The sequence below is a fragment of the Paramisgurnus dabryanus genome, chromosome 9 (assembly GCF_030506205.2).
Source record: "Paramisgurnus dabryanus chromosome 9, PD_genome_1.1, whole genome shotgun sequence".
In the NCBI taxonomy this organism is placed as follows: Eukaryota; Metazoa; Chordata; class Actinopteri; order Cypriniformes; family Cobitidae; genus Paramisgurnus; species Paramisgurnus dabryanus.
In genome coordinates, this window is record NC_133345.1 from 33,386,257 (window position 1) to 33,401,320 (window position 15,064).

Here is a 15,064-nt window from a genome sequence, read left to right on the forward strand (position 1 = left end):
TGTATGGTGCAAACGAGGAATGGGAGATTGGAACAGGGAAGTCTGGTCGTACTTCATGACCTGGACTGATCAGCCCACCCTGCTGAAAAAAACAGCATCAAACCAGCATGGACCAGCATGGGAATTATGCTGGTCTATGCTGGTTTAGCTGTTGGTCACAGCATACCAGCACCAAAACACAACATTTGCTGGTATGACCAGCATGGGATGCTGGTGCTAATGCTGGTTTAGCTGGTGCTAATGCTGGTTTGGTGTTGGTTAGCTGGTGCTAATGCTGGTGCTGATGCTGGCTTGATGCTGGTTTAGCTGGTGTTCACTAGCAAACCAGCACCAAAACACAACATATGCTGGTCTTGCTGGTATGCTGGTTTTTTCAGCAGGGCATGTCAAGCTTTTGTGCATAACCAAGGGAAATCTCACAATCTCAACTTAGTAAATACAAGACAAATGAACGGTTTCATTGCTTTATTAATCATACGATGATAACAATAAAGAATATACAAGGTTCTATGAAAAGATACCGTATCAAATATATAAATGTGGGGTGTGGGGGAACAACATTTAAATTCTGACAGAGCTGCCCACAGAGGTATATTAACAAGTTTTTTTTGTTTTAAAGGCACACAAGGCAAGTCTGAGTATTATTTCTCTACTAGCTCCCCCTAGTGTCTGGGAGTAAATGCGTTCTATATCTAAGACTATACGAGACTGAAGGACACCGGGTCGGATACAGAGAACTTGCAAGTGGGGTATTCTTCCTACAGACGGTAGGGGCGGGCGAGAGAGTCTTCATTCGTCATGTAATGAGTCATTTAACCATATACCGACTTACGAAGATGATTTATTAACATAAAAATGCTGCCTTGTGTCCCTTTAAAAACATGAATTTAAAATGCTTATTAGTGAAACTGAAGGTTGGATTAAACATGAAACACATATGATTGTTGTCATCAGTGAGGGAACCAATCACGAAGGTGGGGAGGTGTGTCGTCATCAGAACCCCAAGCAGGTGTTCTGGAGCTGGCTACTCTTGAAAGGCTCTGGTGGTACTTTAAAATCATACATCACAGTCACATGCCTTTAGAACCAGCTCAAGTCAGAAACAATTTGTAACTGGCATGCACTCCTACAAGTCTGCACTCCCCGATCAATCTGCGCAGCGCTGCATGAAGTCGAATACACCTATAATCTATATCAGGACCCACCAAAAATATTTTGAAAAATACATTAAAAATAAAAAAAGAATAGAAGAGAGTAGTTAATATTTTTAGTTTATTACTTAAATGTTAATTGCAATCCCAACTACCTCATATCAAAACCGTTGCCATTAACAGGTCATTCACTACAACAACCAGGTGACTTTGCATGAATCACTAGTGGGTCCTGACCCACAGTTTGAAAACCCCTAGGTAAGAGAACGGATGGGGAATGCCTTTTTCAATTTGTTGTGTGGCTCTCCTGAATCTGCAAGGTACATATCAAATAAGCTTAGTGGGATATTTTTAAAGAAAAAGAAAAATACGGGAGAAAGACGGGATTTTTTAAACGGAATAATAGTGGGATAGAATTTGTAAAATATGGGAGAATCCTGGGAAAAATGGAAGGGTTGACAGTAGGGTTGAGCGATATGACCCAAAAAAAAATTTACGATAGGATTTATTTTATATCATGATAACGATATGTATCACAGTAGAGTTTTTTTATTTTTAATAAGGTTTTTATGTTATCAAAATATTTAATGCCATAGAATTTTCATAATTTTCACAAAAACTTATACATGCATAAAAAAGACAAAATTCTAACTCACTGAAATATAAACAGTGAGAGATTTTCACAAAAATGAGTGACAGACAGGAGCAAAATTAGGTAACTTCCCCTTTAAGATCCAATCTACTGTTACACATGCGTTTTTTATTTTAGCTGTTAACTTTCTCTTAAGTCCTAAATTGTCATTTGAGGAAACTTGCAAAGACGGGAATTTTAATGCATATATGTATTTAGGGTAAATAAATTGGCAAAAATGCTCACGAGCTTAATGAGCAGTTGATGTGTGACTTGCACGGTCCTCTCACACAAAAACAGTGTGTTCATATAGCTCTGTTGTTGTGTTTCAATGGCTGAAAAACACTTGTTTAAAACTGCGGTGCTTAAATACGTGTAGAATCATTACGTTTTCGTGACCAGGTGCACAGCAACGTGATGTGGGCGCGTAACCTTGATAGAGAGGATAGTCCAAAATCTCAATTGGTTTATCATATTATACCGGTTTATTGCCCACCCATATCCTATCTTCCTCCGGCTATTAAAATGGACATTTCGCAAAAAAAGGGAAATACATCAGTGTATTTATGACTAGTTGTTATATATTTTTCAGGTACAGTGTACCCCTTACAAAAATTAACCATGGTTTTACTACAGTTAAAACCAAACAAAAATGTTTACTGTAGTAAAACCATGGTAACCACAACATAACCATAAAGTTAAACCATGGTTAGTGTATTAAAACAATTTGCTGGTAGTAATACTACACATTTACCATAATAAAACCATCGTTAATTTTCATAAAGGACAGTATTCAAAGAATTTAAATGCTGTTCATAATGTGTACAGAAAGAAAAAACTTTTAACATTTATAGTTTAACATTAGCAAATGTAATTCTGTAGTGTTTTTCGTCTTTGCGAGAGACTGAAATTTGACGTGCGTCCCTATTCTGTAAGAGGTTTCTCTTGTTTTGATTGGTTGAGGGAGAAGACTGGCGCGTTTGTTCGAGGAAGTTTACGCTGTGTTTTCTTCATCATTGTATCATCATGTGGTATCGTTGCGTTTTATAGTAATTTGAAATCTTCCTCAAATTTAAGCGGCTTTATATACACGACCTGAACTGATGTACCGTTAACATTGTGAGCAGTTTATTGTAACTATCATAGTTTGAATGCTTATTCTCAACCCACATCATGGAGCGTGACAGCGGTCGGTTTCCATTCCCCTTCCAACCTTATCCCATCCAGGAGCGCTTTATGGAGTCTCTTTACACTGCTTTGGATCAGGGGAAAGTTGGGATATTTGAGAGTCCAACTGGCACGGTCAGTCTGCCACACGAATCATCTACTGTAACTTACCTACTGTTACACGTGTCTTAACTTTGCTTTAAATTCCAGGGAAAGTCTCTAAGTCTTATCTGTGGTGCATTGACATGGCTGAGAGATCACGAGGAGAAGAAACAAGAGGCTGCCAAACTTCTGAATACTGAAGGTTTGGAGAAAGGGAGTGATGATGGGAAGGAGAAGAAGAAGAGCAGTGAAGCCTCAGAGCCTGACTGGGTGTCTGAGTTTGTCCAGAAGAAAGCAGAGAGAGACATGGTGAATAAGTTAAAGGTATGTACATGTTATTTGTCCTCGTACAGATCAGCCATATGCTTGTACGGAGTGTAAAACTGTCAACCATAATTCAGGATGAAGAACTGAAAAGAAAGAAGAGAGAGGAGAGACTGGAGATGATCAGACACAACGCTCAGCTCAGATATGCCATGAAGAGAAAAGTGAGTATTGCATGGTAAAAAGTAAAAGGTTACCTTGACTTAACTGTTACATAACATTTTCATAAGCTATGATGACAGCCAACGTCATCAATGCAGGAACAAAAACTAAATATCAGACACTCTTAAAAGTCAAAAATAAATGGAAAGACCATCTGCTTTTCATTGCAATGTGTTGATACTAGGGGTGTAAATTGTAAAAGTTCATTACAATCTGATACAATATTGATTTTCTCTGCCAGCGATGCAATATTTGCCGATATGTCCAGGGCCGGTCCATGAGGTTATGGTCCCCTAGGCGAGACCATGAAATGGGCCCCACTGGTGTAAAAATTGTCCTAGCACTGCAATTTGACAAGTGAAATTAAAACACAACAATTACAATTGATATATTTATATAAGTGTAGAAGTTTTATTAAGTGCAACATATTAAGTAGAGATCGACCGATTTATCTGTTTCCCGATATTTCCCATGGTATTTAAGTGTTTTCCCATGATCGGATATTGATTTTGTAATATCGGATTGATCGATAAACGGCACCATACTGTGGCAATTTTGAGAATTGCGCGCTGGACGTTAATTCAGCATCTGAGAAGAGGAGCTGACAACCATAGATATGCATAATAAAGGCTGTATAATAATGTCACCACCTGGCGGCCATCTTACCACAGGCAGCTCGCTCACTCATAGCATTGAGTTTTAATGGGCAGGTACGTTTAAATGACCATAACTTGCTCAATTTTCTACCAATTTTCAAACAGTTTGGTTTCTTACAAATGTTATTAACGTGGCTATAATCCTGGATGCTTTAACATGTTTCATGAAAAAAAATTTTTTTGTGTAAGTATGCAGTGTCATAGGTACAACTTTGACGTTTATAACAAATCAATGACTATACCAGGTTACTTATTGTACTTTAACAGGCCACTGAGGATGATGAGACTGTAAAGTTACTGCAGCTTAGCAAAGAGGGGGCGGAGTCAGAAACACACGACCCAGAAGAGGAGGGGCTTATCGTAGCAGAATATGAGAGCGATGAGGAGGCCACACCCAAAAGCAGGTATAGATACGATGAAGAAACGACTGCGTGGTTTTGTCCTCCAGTATTCTTCAAGTTCTGATTCTGTTGCCCACCAGGCTGTGTGAGGATGATGATGATGAAGATCTAGAAGAAGATCATGTCACTAAGGTGCACGTTCAGTCTTCCTCCCTGAGATGGTGAATTAAGAGATTTTTGTGCATGTGTAATGTTTGTTTTTGTCTGTAGATTTATTATTGTAGCAGAACTCATTCGCAGCTGGCACAGTTTGTGCACGAGGTACAGAAGAGTCCTTATGGGGACAGCGTTCGATTGGTCAGTCTGGGCTCCAGACAGGTACACATAATATGCACCCACCTTGTTTTGACCGGGGTCTGTCATTCAATGTAAATTTGCATGGCAAACATTGAAATTGCTTTTCAACAAGCCACACCATTCATGGTGGACAAGTTATGCATCTAACTTGTATACTTAAGGATAAGGCTATGAACAATTTTGTGAGTATGACTGATGGCAATAATGATGTTTGGCTTGGCAAGCAAGAATTGAGCCATTTTTAACATTAGAATATTAATATGAACACATTGATGCATTAATCAAAGGCAAAACAGATGATGTGCATATGTGTGCGTGTTTTATTTTTCCCATTTCAGAACCTGTGTGTTAATCCAGAGGTTGTGCGGCTCGGAAATGTCCAAATGATGAATGATCGCTGTTTGGAAATGCAGAAAAACAAACACGGTCAGAAACGCAAACACACCGTCTGCCAATTCAAACGCAGCGTTGTTGATGTTTTTAAATGACAGACAGATTATGATCATGAGATTAGTCATTTTAGCACAATGATGTAAGTGTTAAACGTACTGTACTTCTGACCTCCATCTGCAGATAAACGAGAAAAGGCGTCAGACTCGGAGCCGAAGCGGCGCCGCGGTGTTGCCAAAGCGACGTGTCCCTTCTCTGGTTTTGAGAATTTGATGTCGATGAGGGACGAGGTGCTGGTGAAGGTGCGAGACGTCGAACAACTCTTACAGCACGGGCGAGACACACACACGTGTCCTTACTACAGCACACGCATGGCCATACCTGCAGCTCAGGTACACACACACACACACACACACACACACACACACACACACACACACACACACACACACACACACACACACACACACGTTTAAATACATCCACACTCTTAATATAAAATGAAGAACTCACTTACAAACTCGCTTTTTTGTAAATATTTTTATCAGACTTGTTTGGGTTAGGTAATTTCACTTTAATAACAATGAAAAGGTTATTAGTCAAAAATTTGTCACATGTCATTTTAATCATTTTATTGGTATTTAATAGGGCTGTCAAAAAATTAATTGCATACAAAATAAAAGTTTGTGTTTGCATAATATATATGCGTGTGCAGACTGTGCACTGTGTGTAATTATTTTGTATATATAAATACATACACATGCATGCATGTATGTATTTTTGAAAACATTATTTGTGTGTTTATTTATTTATTTAGATTTTCCTATTTATTTATTTAGATTTATTTATTTTGATTTTATTTGGATATATTTATTTATTTTGATTTATTTATTTTGATATTTCTATTTATTTATTTTGATTGATTGATTTTGTTTTTATTTATTTATTTATTTTGATTGTATTATTTTGATTTTATAATTTTTATTTTGATATATTTATTTATTTTGATGTTTCTATTTATTTATTTTGATTTATTTATTAATTTTGATGTATTTATTTTGATATATTTATTTATTTTTATTTTTCTATTTTTTTTTATTTATTTAATAATTTTGATGTATTTATTTAAATTGTATTATTTTGATTGTATTATTTTTTTATTTTGATATATTTATTTATTTTGATTGATTTTATTTAGATTTTGATGTATTATTAGATTTTAATATTATATACGAATGTAAAAAAATATACACACATAAAATTTGTATGTGTGTATTTATATATAGCTTATAATTACACACAATACACACACAAATATATTATGCAAACTTTCATTTTGTATGCGATCTTTTGACAGCCCTAGTATTTAACAAATCTGACTGCCTTTCACTGCAAAACCCTTTAAGTGCATGGAAAAATTCTCTAGTCAATCTTCCCTGTCCTTTCTGAATAAAGGTAAAAGGATCCTAAAAATGTCGTAATATATTCAGTTAACCTATTTCTGAATGACCTGAGGCCGTGATTAAGAGAATTTGAAGCCAAAGTATTTGATAAATGCATACTACGTGCCGAGAGGTCGATATCAAACTCTTGCAGCTTTTGTACATGAGCTTTTTAAATGTTTCTCATTACATATAACACTTAGGTAACACACTTCTTACTGCATACTTTGTAGTGTAAAAGTGTGCATATTCACACGTATCTTACTCGCTTGTTAAAAGGTGGTGGTGTTGCCCTATCAAACTCTGCTCCATGCTTCCACTCGCAAAGCTTCTGGGATCAAACTAAAGGATCAGATTGTGATTATCGACGAGGCTCATAATCTGACGGACACAATCTCAGCCATACACAGTGTAGAAATGAGCGGAGCACAGGTACACAAACACAACCACACTTATAATACACACACAGTCATTCATCACAGGTCACTAATATAGTAAGTGTCTGTGTATGTTTCAGATTTGTAGGGCTCATTCGCAGCTCTCCCAGTACTGTGAGCGCTACAGGTACAAAATTAACTTAAAAAAAATCTTTGAGGTATAATGCAATCATAAATGTAAAGGATGGGGAAATGGGTGTGATTATTTTTGCAATTTTGTGTTTCATGCAGAAGCAGATTAAAGGCTAAAAATCTGATGTACATCAAACAGATTCTCTTTGTTTTGGAGGGACTTGCGCGCACACTTGGAGGTCAGATGTGAAGTGATGTTGTTTTATGTGTGTATTTGATCTTGTTTACTTTGCAATCATTTACTGAATGGTTTTGTGTTAACAGGTAAAGTGGGTCAGAATCCAAACACTCAGTCCTGTCAACCAGGTAAACAAACACCTGACATGCATTAAACACCTACTGCTGGTTATCATTTTATCTCAGACATCTGACTTTGCTTGTGAATTTGTTTCTAAAACAGGAAGTGAGCTACTGACTATTAATGACTTCCTGTTTAGGGCTCAGTGTGACAACATTAACCTTTTTAAGGTATTACAAAACTTTCTGCATTCTGGAAACTTCAAGTGATTTAAATTAAACGTTTTGTGGTTAAGTTTTGTTTTTCTGTCTTTTGAAGGTTCAGAAATATTTTGAGAAGAGCATGATCAGCCAAAAGGTAACTATTGTGACATCTTAAAGAGTCCATAGACAAACGCACACAAGAAACACGCACACAAACAAGACACACACACGACACACGAATGCTCAAACAAGAAACACGACACACACAAGACACACGCACACGAACGCACAAACAAGACACACACATGACACACGCAAACAAGACACACACACCCGACACACACATGCACACGGCACACGAATGCACAAACAGGACACACGAACGCACACACATGCACATGAATGCACAAACAAGACACATGACACACACACAAGACACACGCACACAAACACACAAACAACACACACCCACATGATTACACAAACAAGAAACACACACGAACCCACACACACATGATACACCCACATGAATGCCCAATCAAGACACAAACGCACACATGACACATGCACATGAATGCATAAACAAGACACATGACACACACAAGGAACACGAACACACAAACAACAAACACCCACATGAATGCACAAACAAGACACATGACACACACAAGGAACACGAACACACAAACAACCAACACCCACATGAATGCACAAACAAGACACACGAACGCACAAACACGACACACGCAACGCACGCACACGAATGCACAAACATGACACACACACGACACGCGCACACGGATGCACAAACATGACACACACAAGACACGCACACACACATGACACACGCACACGAATGCACAAACAAGACACACCCACACGACTCACATGCACACGAATGCACAAACAAGATGCACACACACATACACACACAAATGCAAAAATAAGACACACAACACACACAAATGCACAAACAACACACTCGGCACACACAACGCACAAACAGGATACACACACGACACGCAAATGCACAAACAAGAAACACGGCATACACACGACACACAAACGCACAAACAAGACACAGCCACATGACACACAAATGCACAAGCAAGACACACACAAATGCACACACACACACGACACACACACACACACACACAGGAATGCACAAACAAGACACATGACACACACAAGACATACGAACGCACAAACAAGACATGACACACACACGACATACACAAGACACACGAATGCACAAACAAGACACACAAACGCACAAACAAGACACACAACGCACACGAATGCACAAGCAAAACACACCCACATGACACACGCACATGAATGCACAAACAAGACACCCAACACACAAGACACGCACACGAACGCACAAACAAGACACACCAGCACGAAACGCACACACTAGACACACCACGCATGCATGGACATGCACACACACAAGACACACACACTGATGATGATGTATCTTGTGTGCAGTTGTGTGGATTTGTGGAGAAGTATGAAGGCAACGGCATAACCTCGCAGTCCAGCTGTAAAAACAAAGAGAATCGTCGTATTGAAGGACTTGGACGTTACCTGCAGTCACTGCAAAACAACCCTACAGGTAACGCCCATCATACGGTTAACTTATCAACATTTACTGATCTATCGACAAATAGTTGTGTATAGTATGGTGGAAAATAAATTTTAAAACACAAATAAAACATTGACTCTATCAGTACATTGAATCTTTTTTATAGTTTTTTAAAATCATTTAATCGTTTTACTTTATGCAGTTGCTATGGTTTTCTGGAAATCTCTCTGATATTAGCGCACTAACAACTAACATCTCTTTAACAACTTCAAGGTCTCATTCAGTCTGTAGTGCAAAAGTAAACCATTAACTTTAACAAACATTTGCCATCGCCAACGATATTATTCTTCATGATTAAATGCCACTATAATAAAAAAATAAACAGCAGTCCTACATATATGTGTCGTAGTTGTTTCAGAACAGCAGGTGGCAGCGGAGGTCAAACCCACCATGGCCTCTCCAATGATGCTGGTCGAAAGTTTCCTGTTTGCTCTCACGAACGCCAACAAAGACGGACGAGTTGTAATACAGCGACAGGGTTTGTAGAGATTAAGAGCATCTGAATAAAGAAACACAACTTTATATTAAACATCGTCCCTCTCACACATAATCCCATCTCTCTATCATCCAGCATGTCTTTCTCAGAGCAGCCTGAAGTTTCTCTTACTGAACGCAGCCGTTCACTTCACACAGATCGCGCGGGAGAGCCGGGCCGTGATCGTCGCCGGAGGAACCATGCAGCCTGTCAGTTTACACACATATACAACAGACTCACAATTACTTTACTTGAATCATTTTATAATACAAACACATTCAATGATATATTAGGTTGTAAAAGCAATGCTAATTTTGTATGGATAGGTTGCAGATTTTAAAGAGCAGCTTCTGTTCTCGGCCGGAGTGACGGAAGATCGTATTTTGGAATTCTCGTGTGGTGAGTTTTACATCCGTTTTCTTTTCCATGCTTAAACTGCCGTGTATTAATGTGTTGTTGTTTACTGACTTCAGGTCACGTCATACCTCCTGAGAATATCCTACCCATAATCCTTTGCACCGGCCCCTCAGGACAACAGTTGGAGTTCACTTTTCAAACCAGGGACACGCCACAGATGGTAAAACTTACACGTGTGTGCGCACAAAGCAGAAATGACACAGATGGCTACATGCAAACACAACAAAAAACATTTAGAATTATGGCCACAAAATACACATCAGTCCTTGTGTCTGTTAACTGTAAGTGAGTTAGTGCTTTTGTGAGGATTGACTTACCCGCGCAAAAGGTCACAGGTTGGAACTCAGTGTACACTACTGATAAAATGTTTACATTGTAATGCACTGTAAGTCACTTTGGATAAATGCATTTGCAAAACATGTAGAATTACAAAAATTATGAGGCATAAAAATAAAGCGCAATGCTTTACAATAGGGTTGTGTTGCTAAAGAGATGGTTCACAGAAAAAAAATTTTTTTCGTCATTTTAGGGTTCCCACAGGTCCTTGAAATCCTTGAAAGTTTGTGAATCTGGGGGAAAAAATTCAAGGCCCTGGGAAGTTTTTGAAAATATACATACATAGATACAGGTCATTGAAAGTGCTTGAATCTATTTTATGCAAGAAGTTTTCTGGGAAAAAATCCATATTCTCTGTGTAGTGTAGGATAATATAATAAAAATTCTAGACTTTTAAGCACACGTGGTAAACTGTTCGCTTTTAATGCTTATATCTTCTGTATGTGAATGTTGATTTATACCAAAATACTTTTTTGCATAGTTGTGTTTGACACATGAAAACCTGAGAAGGGAACAAGACGCTGCATCTCCCTTGCCATACTTCCTGCGTACCTGTAACGCTATTTTAGGCTATATTTTAGATATTGATGTACTTCTAGGCTCCCGCATCACCCTGTCTTTGTCGTTAAGCCTCACCATTGGTTGAATTTGATATACACATTCAGACGCACTTACCCCTGGAGGCGTCCCCAAAGTGTCACCGCAGTGACGCAGCGCGAGTTCCCTCGAAAGGGAACTGTAACAATGTATCTTAAAAGGTAACACGATGTAACCTTGCTCTCACTTGAAATGTGTCACCACATTAAGTCCTTGAATTTGAGGGTATTAGACCTGGAAACTCCTTGAAAGGTCCTTGAATTTGAAGTTAACTAAGGTGTGGGAACCCTGTCATTTACTCACCCTCAAGTTGTCCCAAACTTATACATTTCTTTCTTCTGCTGAACACAAAGTTGTTTTTAAGAATGTTTGTAACCAAGTAGATCTGGGGCACCATTGACTTCCATAGTAAGAAAAATAATATTATGCAAGTGAATGGTGCCCCAGATTTGTTTTTTACTAACATTAGTAAATGCATTAGGTAGAATAAACGGATAAGCAGCAATATAGTTTTTCTTAATTTATTAAGCTTTGTTAAAGGTGCAGTGTGTAATTTTTAAAAGGATCTCATGACAGAAATGCAAAATAATATACAAAACTATATTATTAGGGGTGTATAAAGACCTTTTTATAATTAACTGTATGTTTTTATTACCTTAGAATGAGACATTTTTATCTACATACACTGAGGGTCCCCTTACATGGAAGTCGCCATTTTGTGCCACCATGTTTCTACAGAAGCCCTTAATGGACAAAATTTTTTTACTAAGTTGTCTACGTCGATGACATGTTTTTCTGGTGGCGGCTACTGTAGCTTCTTTATGCATTTCAAAAGTGAGGGGAGAGCAGTGGACTGAGCTGTTGGTTGCAATTTGCAACCTCACCACTAGATGCTGCTAAAATTTACACACTGCACCTTTAATGTCAACACAAGTGTTTGTGTTCATTGTGCATTAACTTGTGTAAACACAACTTTTATTTTTAAAAATGTATTAGTAAATGCTAAAAATTAACATGAACTGAGATCAAGAAATGTTGCAGAAGTATTGTTCATTGTTTATGTTAACCAATGCATTAACTAAAATAACACTGAAAATGATACATTTGTCTCAGAAAAAGGTTAATTGACAATAAATTAAAATAAATATGCACTTTTAGTTGAATGATTTTGTGTTTACCTATGGTTAGATGGAAGAAACCGGTCGTGTTTTATCAAACCTGTGTAACATAGTGCCGGGGGGAGTGGTCTGTTTCTTCCCTTCATACGAATATGAGAAGAGAATTCTGGGACACTGGGAGGCAACTGGAGTCCTCCAGCGCTTACAGTCTAAAAAGAAGGTACACCAGCACATCCAGTACTGCAGCACTTCATATACAGTATGCATACTTAGCTAATGTTTTAGGGTTACGATGCTGTTTTGTATTTCAGATATTCCAGGAACCAAAGAAAGCCAATCAGGTCGAGCAAGTACTCAGTGACTACTCCAAATGTATACAGGTCTGTTGAGTTGCTATATGAAAATATCAGTACATGTATGTTACATACATGACATCAGGCTGTTTTATGTCACTTGTTGTATTTAATTTCAGCGTTGTATTAATGCCGAGGGCGGCCAATCAGGGGCGCTGTTATTTTCCGTAGTTGGAGGAAAAATGAGTGAAGGAATCAACTTCTCCGATGACCTGGGCAGGTGAGTAAAACTGTGCTAAAATTTTGCATACTTTGTGGATTTGCTCTATGCCTGGATGACTTTTACATTTTTCAAATGATGAATATCAACCGTGATTTACTTCCCGGCGATCCAATCAGATTCTTCCAAAAAGAGATGATACACAATATTAGATTAAAACTCCAAAACTCGTGTCAGATTTTCTCCAAAAACTTCTCAATTTCATTTAATAAAGTATTAAACAGTGTATGTATGCTTGTGTTTAGATGTATTGTTATGGTTGGAATGCCGTATCCCAACATAAAGTCACCAGAGCTGCAGGAGAAGATGACGTACCTGGACAAAAACATGGTGAGACGGCATAAAGCGAGTCACAAACTAAACAAATCTCTCATCTCTAACTGTTTATCTTTCTTCTCCTGTTTCAGCCTCATATAGATGGTAAAAGTCCAGGGAAAGCAATGATTGAAAATCTTTGCATGAAAGCTGTCAATCAATCCATCGGTAGGTGGAGCCATGCACCGCAGACCTCCTTTGATTTATTATTGCATTAAATGCACCTTGTGGTGGAGACAGACATGCATAACATTTATTGACATGTGTAATAGCTGATAATCTCACTGTCTCACACTTGGTCTTTGCTTGCGCAGGGCGTGCGATTCGTCATCGTGGTGATTACGCATGCATTGTCCTGTGTGACCACCGTTACTCGCGTACAGGAACGCTGCAGAAACTTCCAGAGTGGATTCGATCCAGCACACGCACGCACACCAGCTTTGGTCCTGCATTCGCAAGCATTAGAAAGGTAAAATATATGTAAAGGTGCAGTGTGTAAATTTTAGCGGCATCTAGTGGTGAGGTTGCGAAATGCAAACTGCTTACCCCCCAGTCACATTAGCTACAAGAGACAGAGCGACAGGCTACCATTCATTTTCAATGTGAGTGGCGCGAGCAAGGTGGGGCCAAAATAGACAAGCAGGCTATTTTATGCAAATGCTGAGCGACGCGACAAAGCGACTGCCAATCGGAGTGAAGGAGCAGCGTGACGTAGGTCTGTGGTCGAGTCTGAGAAAATAATTCAAGATGGCGGAAAATGCATATTTCTGTATATATCTGATAAGTTTGGCATTTTATCTCATATATTTTGTTACTTTTATCGAGAAATAAATACTTTTAAATCCAAAAACACCGTTCTTGTAACTTAACAATACCTCTAAAGTGACTTTTGATACCGCTTTTAGATACTAGCCAAGGAACGCCCATTAAGCGAGTGTGCGTCGCTCACTTTTGTAGCTAATGTGACTGTAGGGTCAGTCCAGTTCTCATCCATCGCTTTTGAAACACATAGAGAAGCTACGGTAGCTGCCACCGGACAAACATGTCATCGTCGGAGACAACTTAGTAAAAAAATTGTCCGTTAAGGGCTTCTGTAGAAAAATGGCGGCACAAATTGGCGACTTCCATGTAAGGGGACCCTCAGTGTATGTAGATAAAAAGGTCTTGTTCTAAGGTAATAAAAACATAATGGTTCATTATGAAAGGTCTTTATACACCCCTGATAATATAGTTTTGTATATTATTTTGCATTTCTGTCAAGAGATCCTACTAAAAATTACACACTGCACCTTTAGAATAAGCTGTGAAACGTTATACACTTCAATTCAACTCAATTTTGCATTGTGGGATATCGTACATATGATTGTATAGAGGGACATCCAAGATATGCATACTGTCCATAGATATACTTAAAAGTATGCATACTAGTTCTGTCAAAAGTTGTAGGTGGATTTAAAACAACAAACTGCACAATGAATATAAATGCAGTCTTGTGTTGTGTTGGTCTATCCAGCTGTGTGATGTTTTAATGAGACAGATGGGTGTTAATATGAGTCTGTGTTTTCCAGCTGTGTTCTCTGTAAGTAGATCTGTTTGAATAAGAGCAAGTTGTCAGGATGAGGATGTTAACCAGCAGTCTTAATTGTTTATTTGGTTCCTCCAGTTTTTCTTAGAGAAGCGACAGAGACCGCTAGTCTGAGCAGACAGGAGACCATCGATTGCTTCACCATTTGTTCGTTCTGCATCACGAATGTGTGTTACGACTCGGGACGTGTAAATTATTTCGTTCAGCATCTCCGTCCTCAGGTTATGCAGTTCAGCATTTGTTTCTGAGATCCTGACTTTATTA

General features: G+C 38.4%; 1 protein-coding gene across 1 annotated transcript; it reads left to right on the top strand.

Moving 5' to 3' along the window:
* Window positions 1–2,763: 2,763 nt before the first annotated feature.
* ddx11 (DEAD/H (Asp-Glu-Ala-Asp/His) box helicase 11) lies at window positions 2,764–15,014 on the top strand. The gene is made up of 26 exons (XM_065257885.2): window positions 2,764–3,084; window positions 3,160–3,375; window positions 3,453–3,539; window positions 4,461–4,597; window positions 4,675–4,726; window positions 4,805–4,912; window positions 5,230–5,317; window positions 5,465–5,673; window positions 7,003–7,155; window positions 7,241–7,287; window positions 7,392–7,471; window positions 7,557–7,598; window positions 7,693–7,760; window positions 7,849–7,887; window positions 9,228–9,354; window positions 9,734–9,862; window positions 9,956–10,068; window positions 10,186–10,258; window positions 10,333–10,436; window positions 12,398–12,547; window positions 12,639–12,707; window positions 12,800–12,900; window positions 13,146–13,230; window positions 13,308–13,383; window positions 13,530–13,684; window positions 14,879–15,014. The coding sequence occupies exons 1-26, from the start codon at window positions 2,956–2,958 to the stop codon at window positions 14,912–14,914; spliced, it is 2,673 nt and encodes an 890-aa protein (XP_065113957.1). The 5' UTR covers window positions 2,764–2,955; the 3' UTR covers window positions 14,915–15,014.
* The last annotated feature ends 50 nt before the right edge of the window (window positions 15,015–15,064 follow it).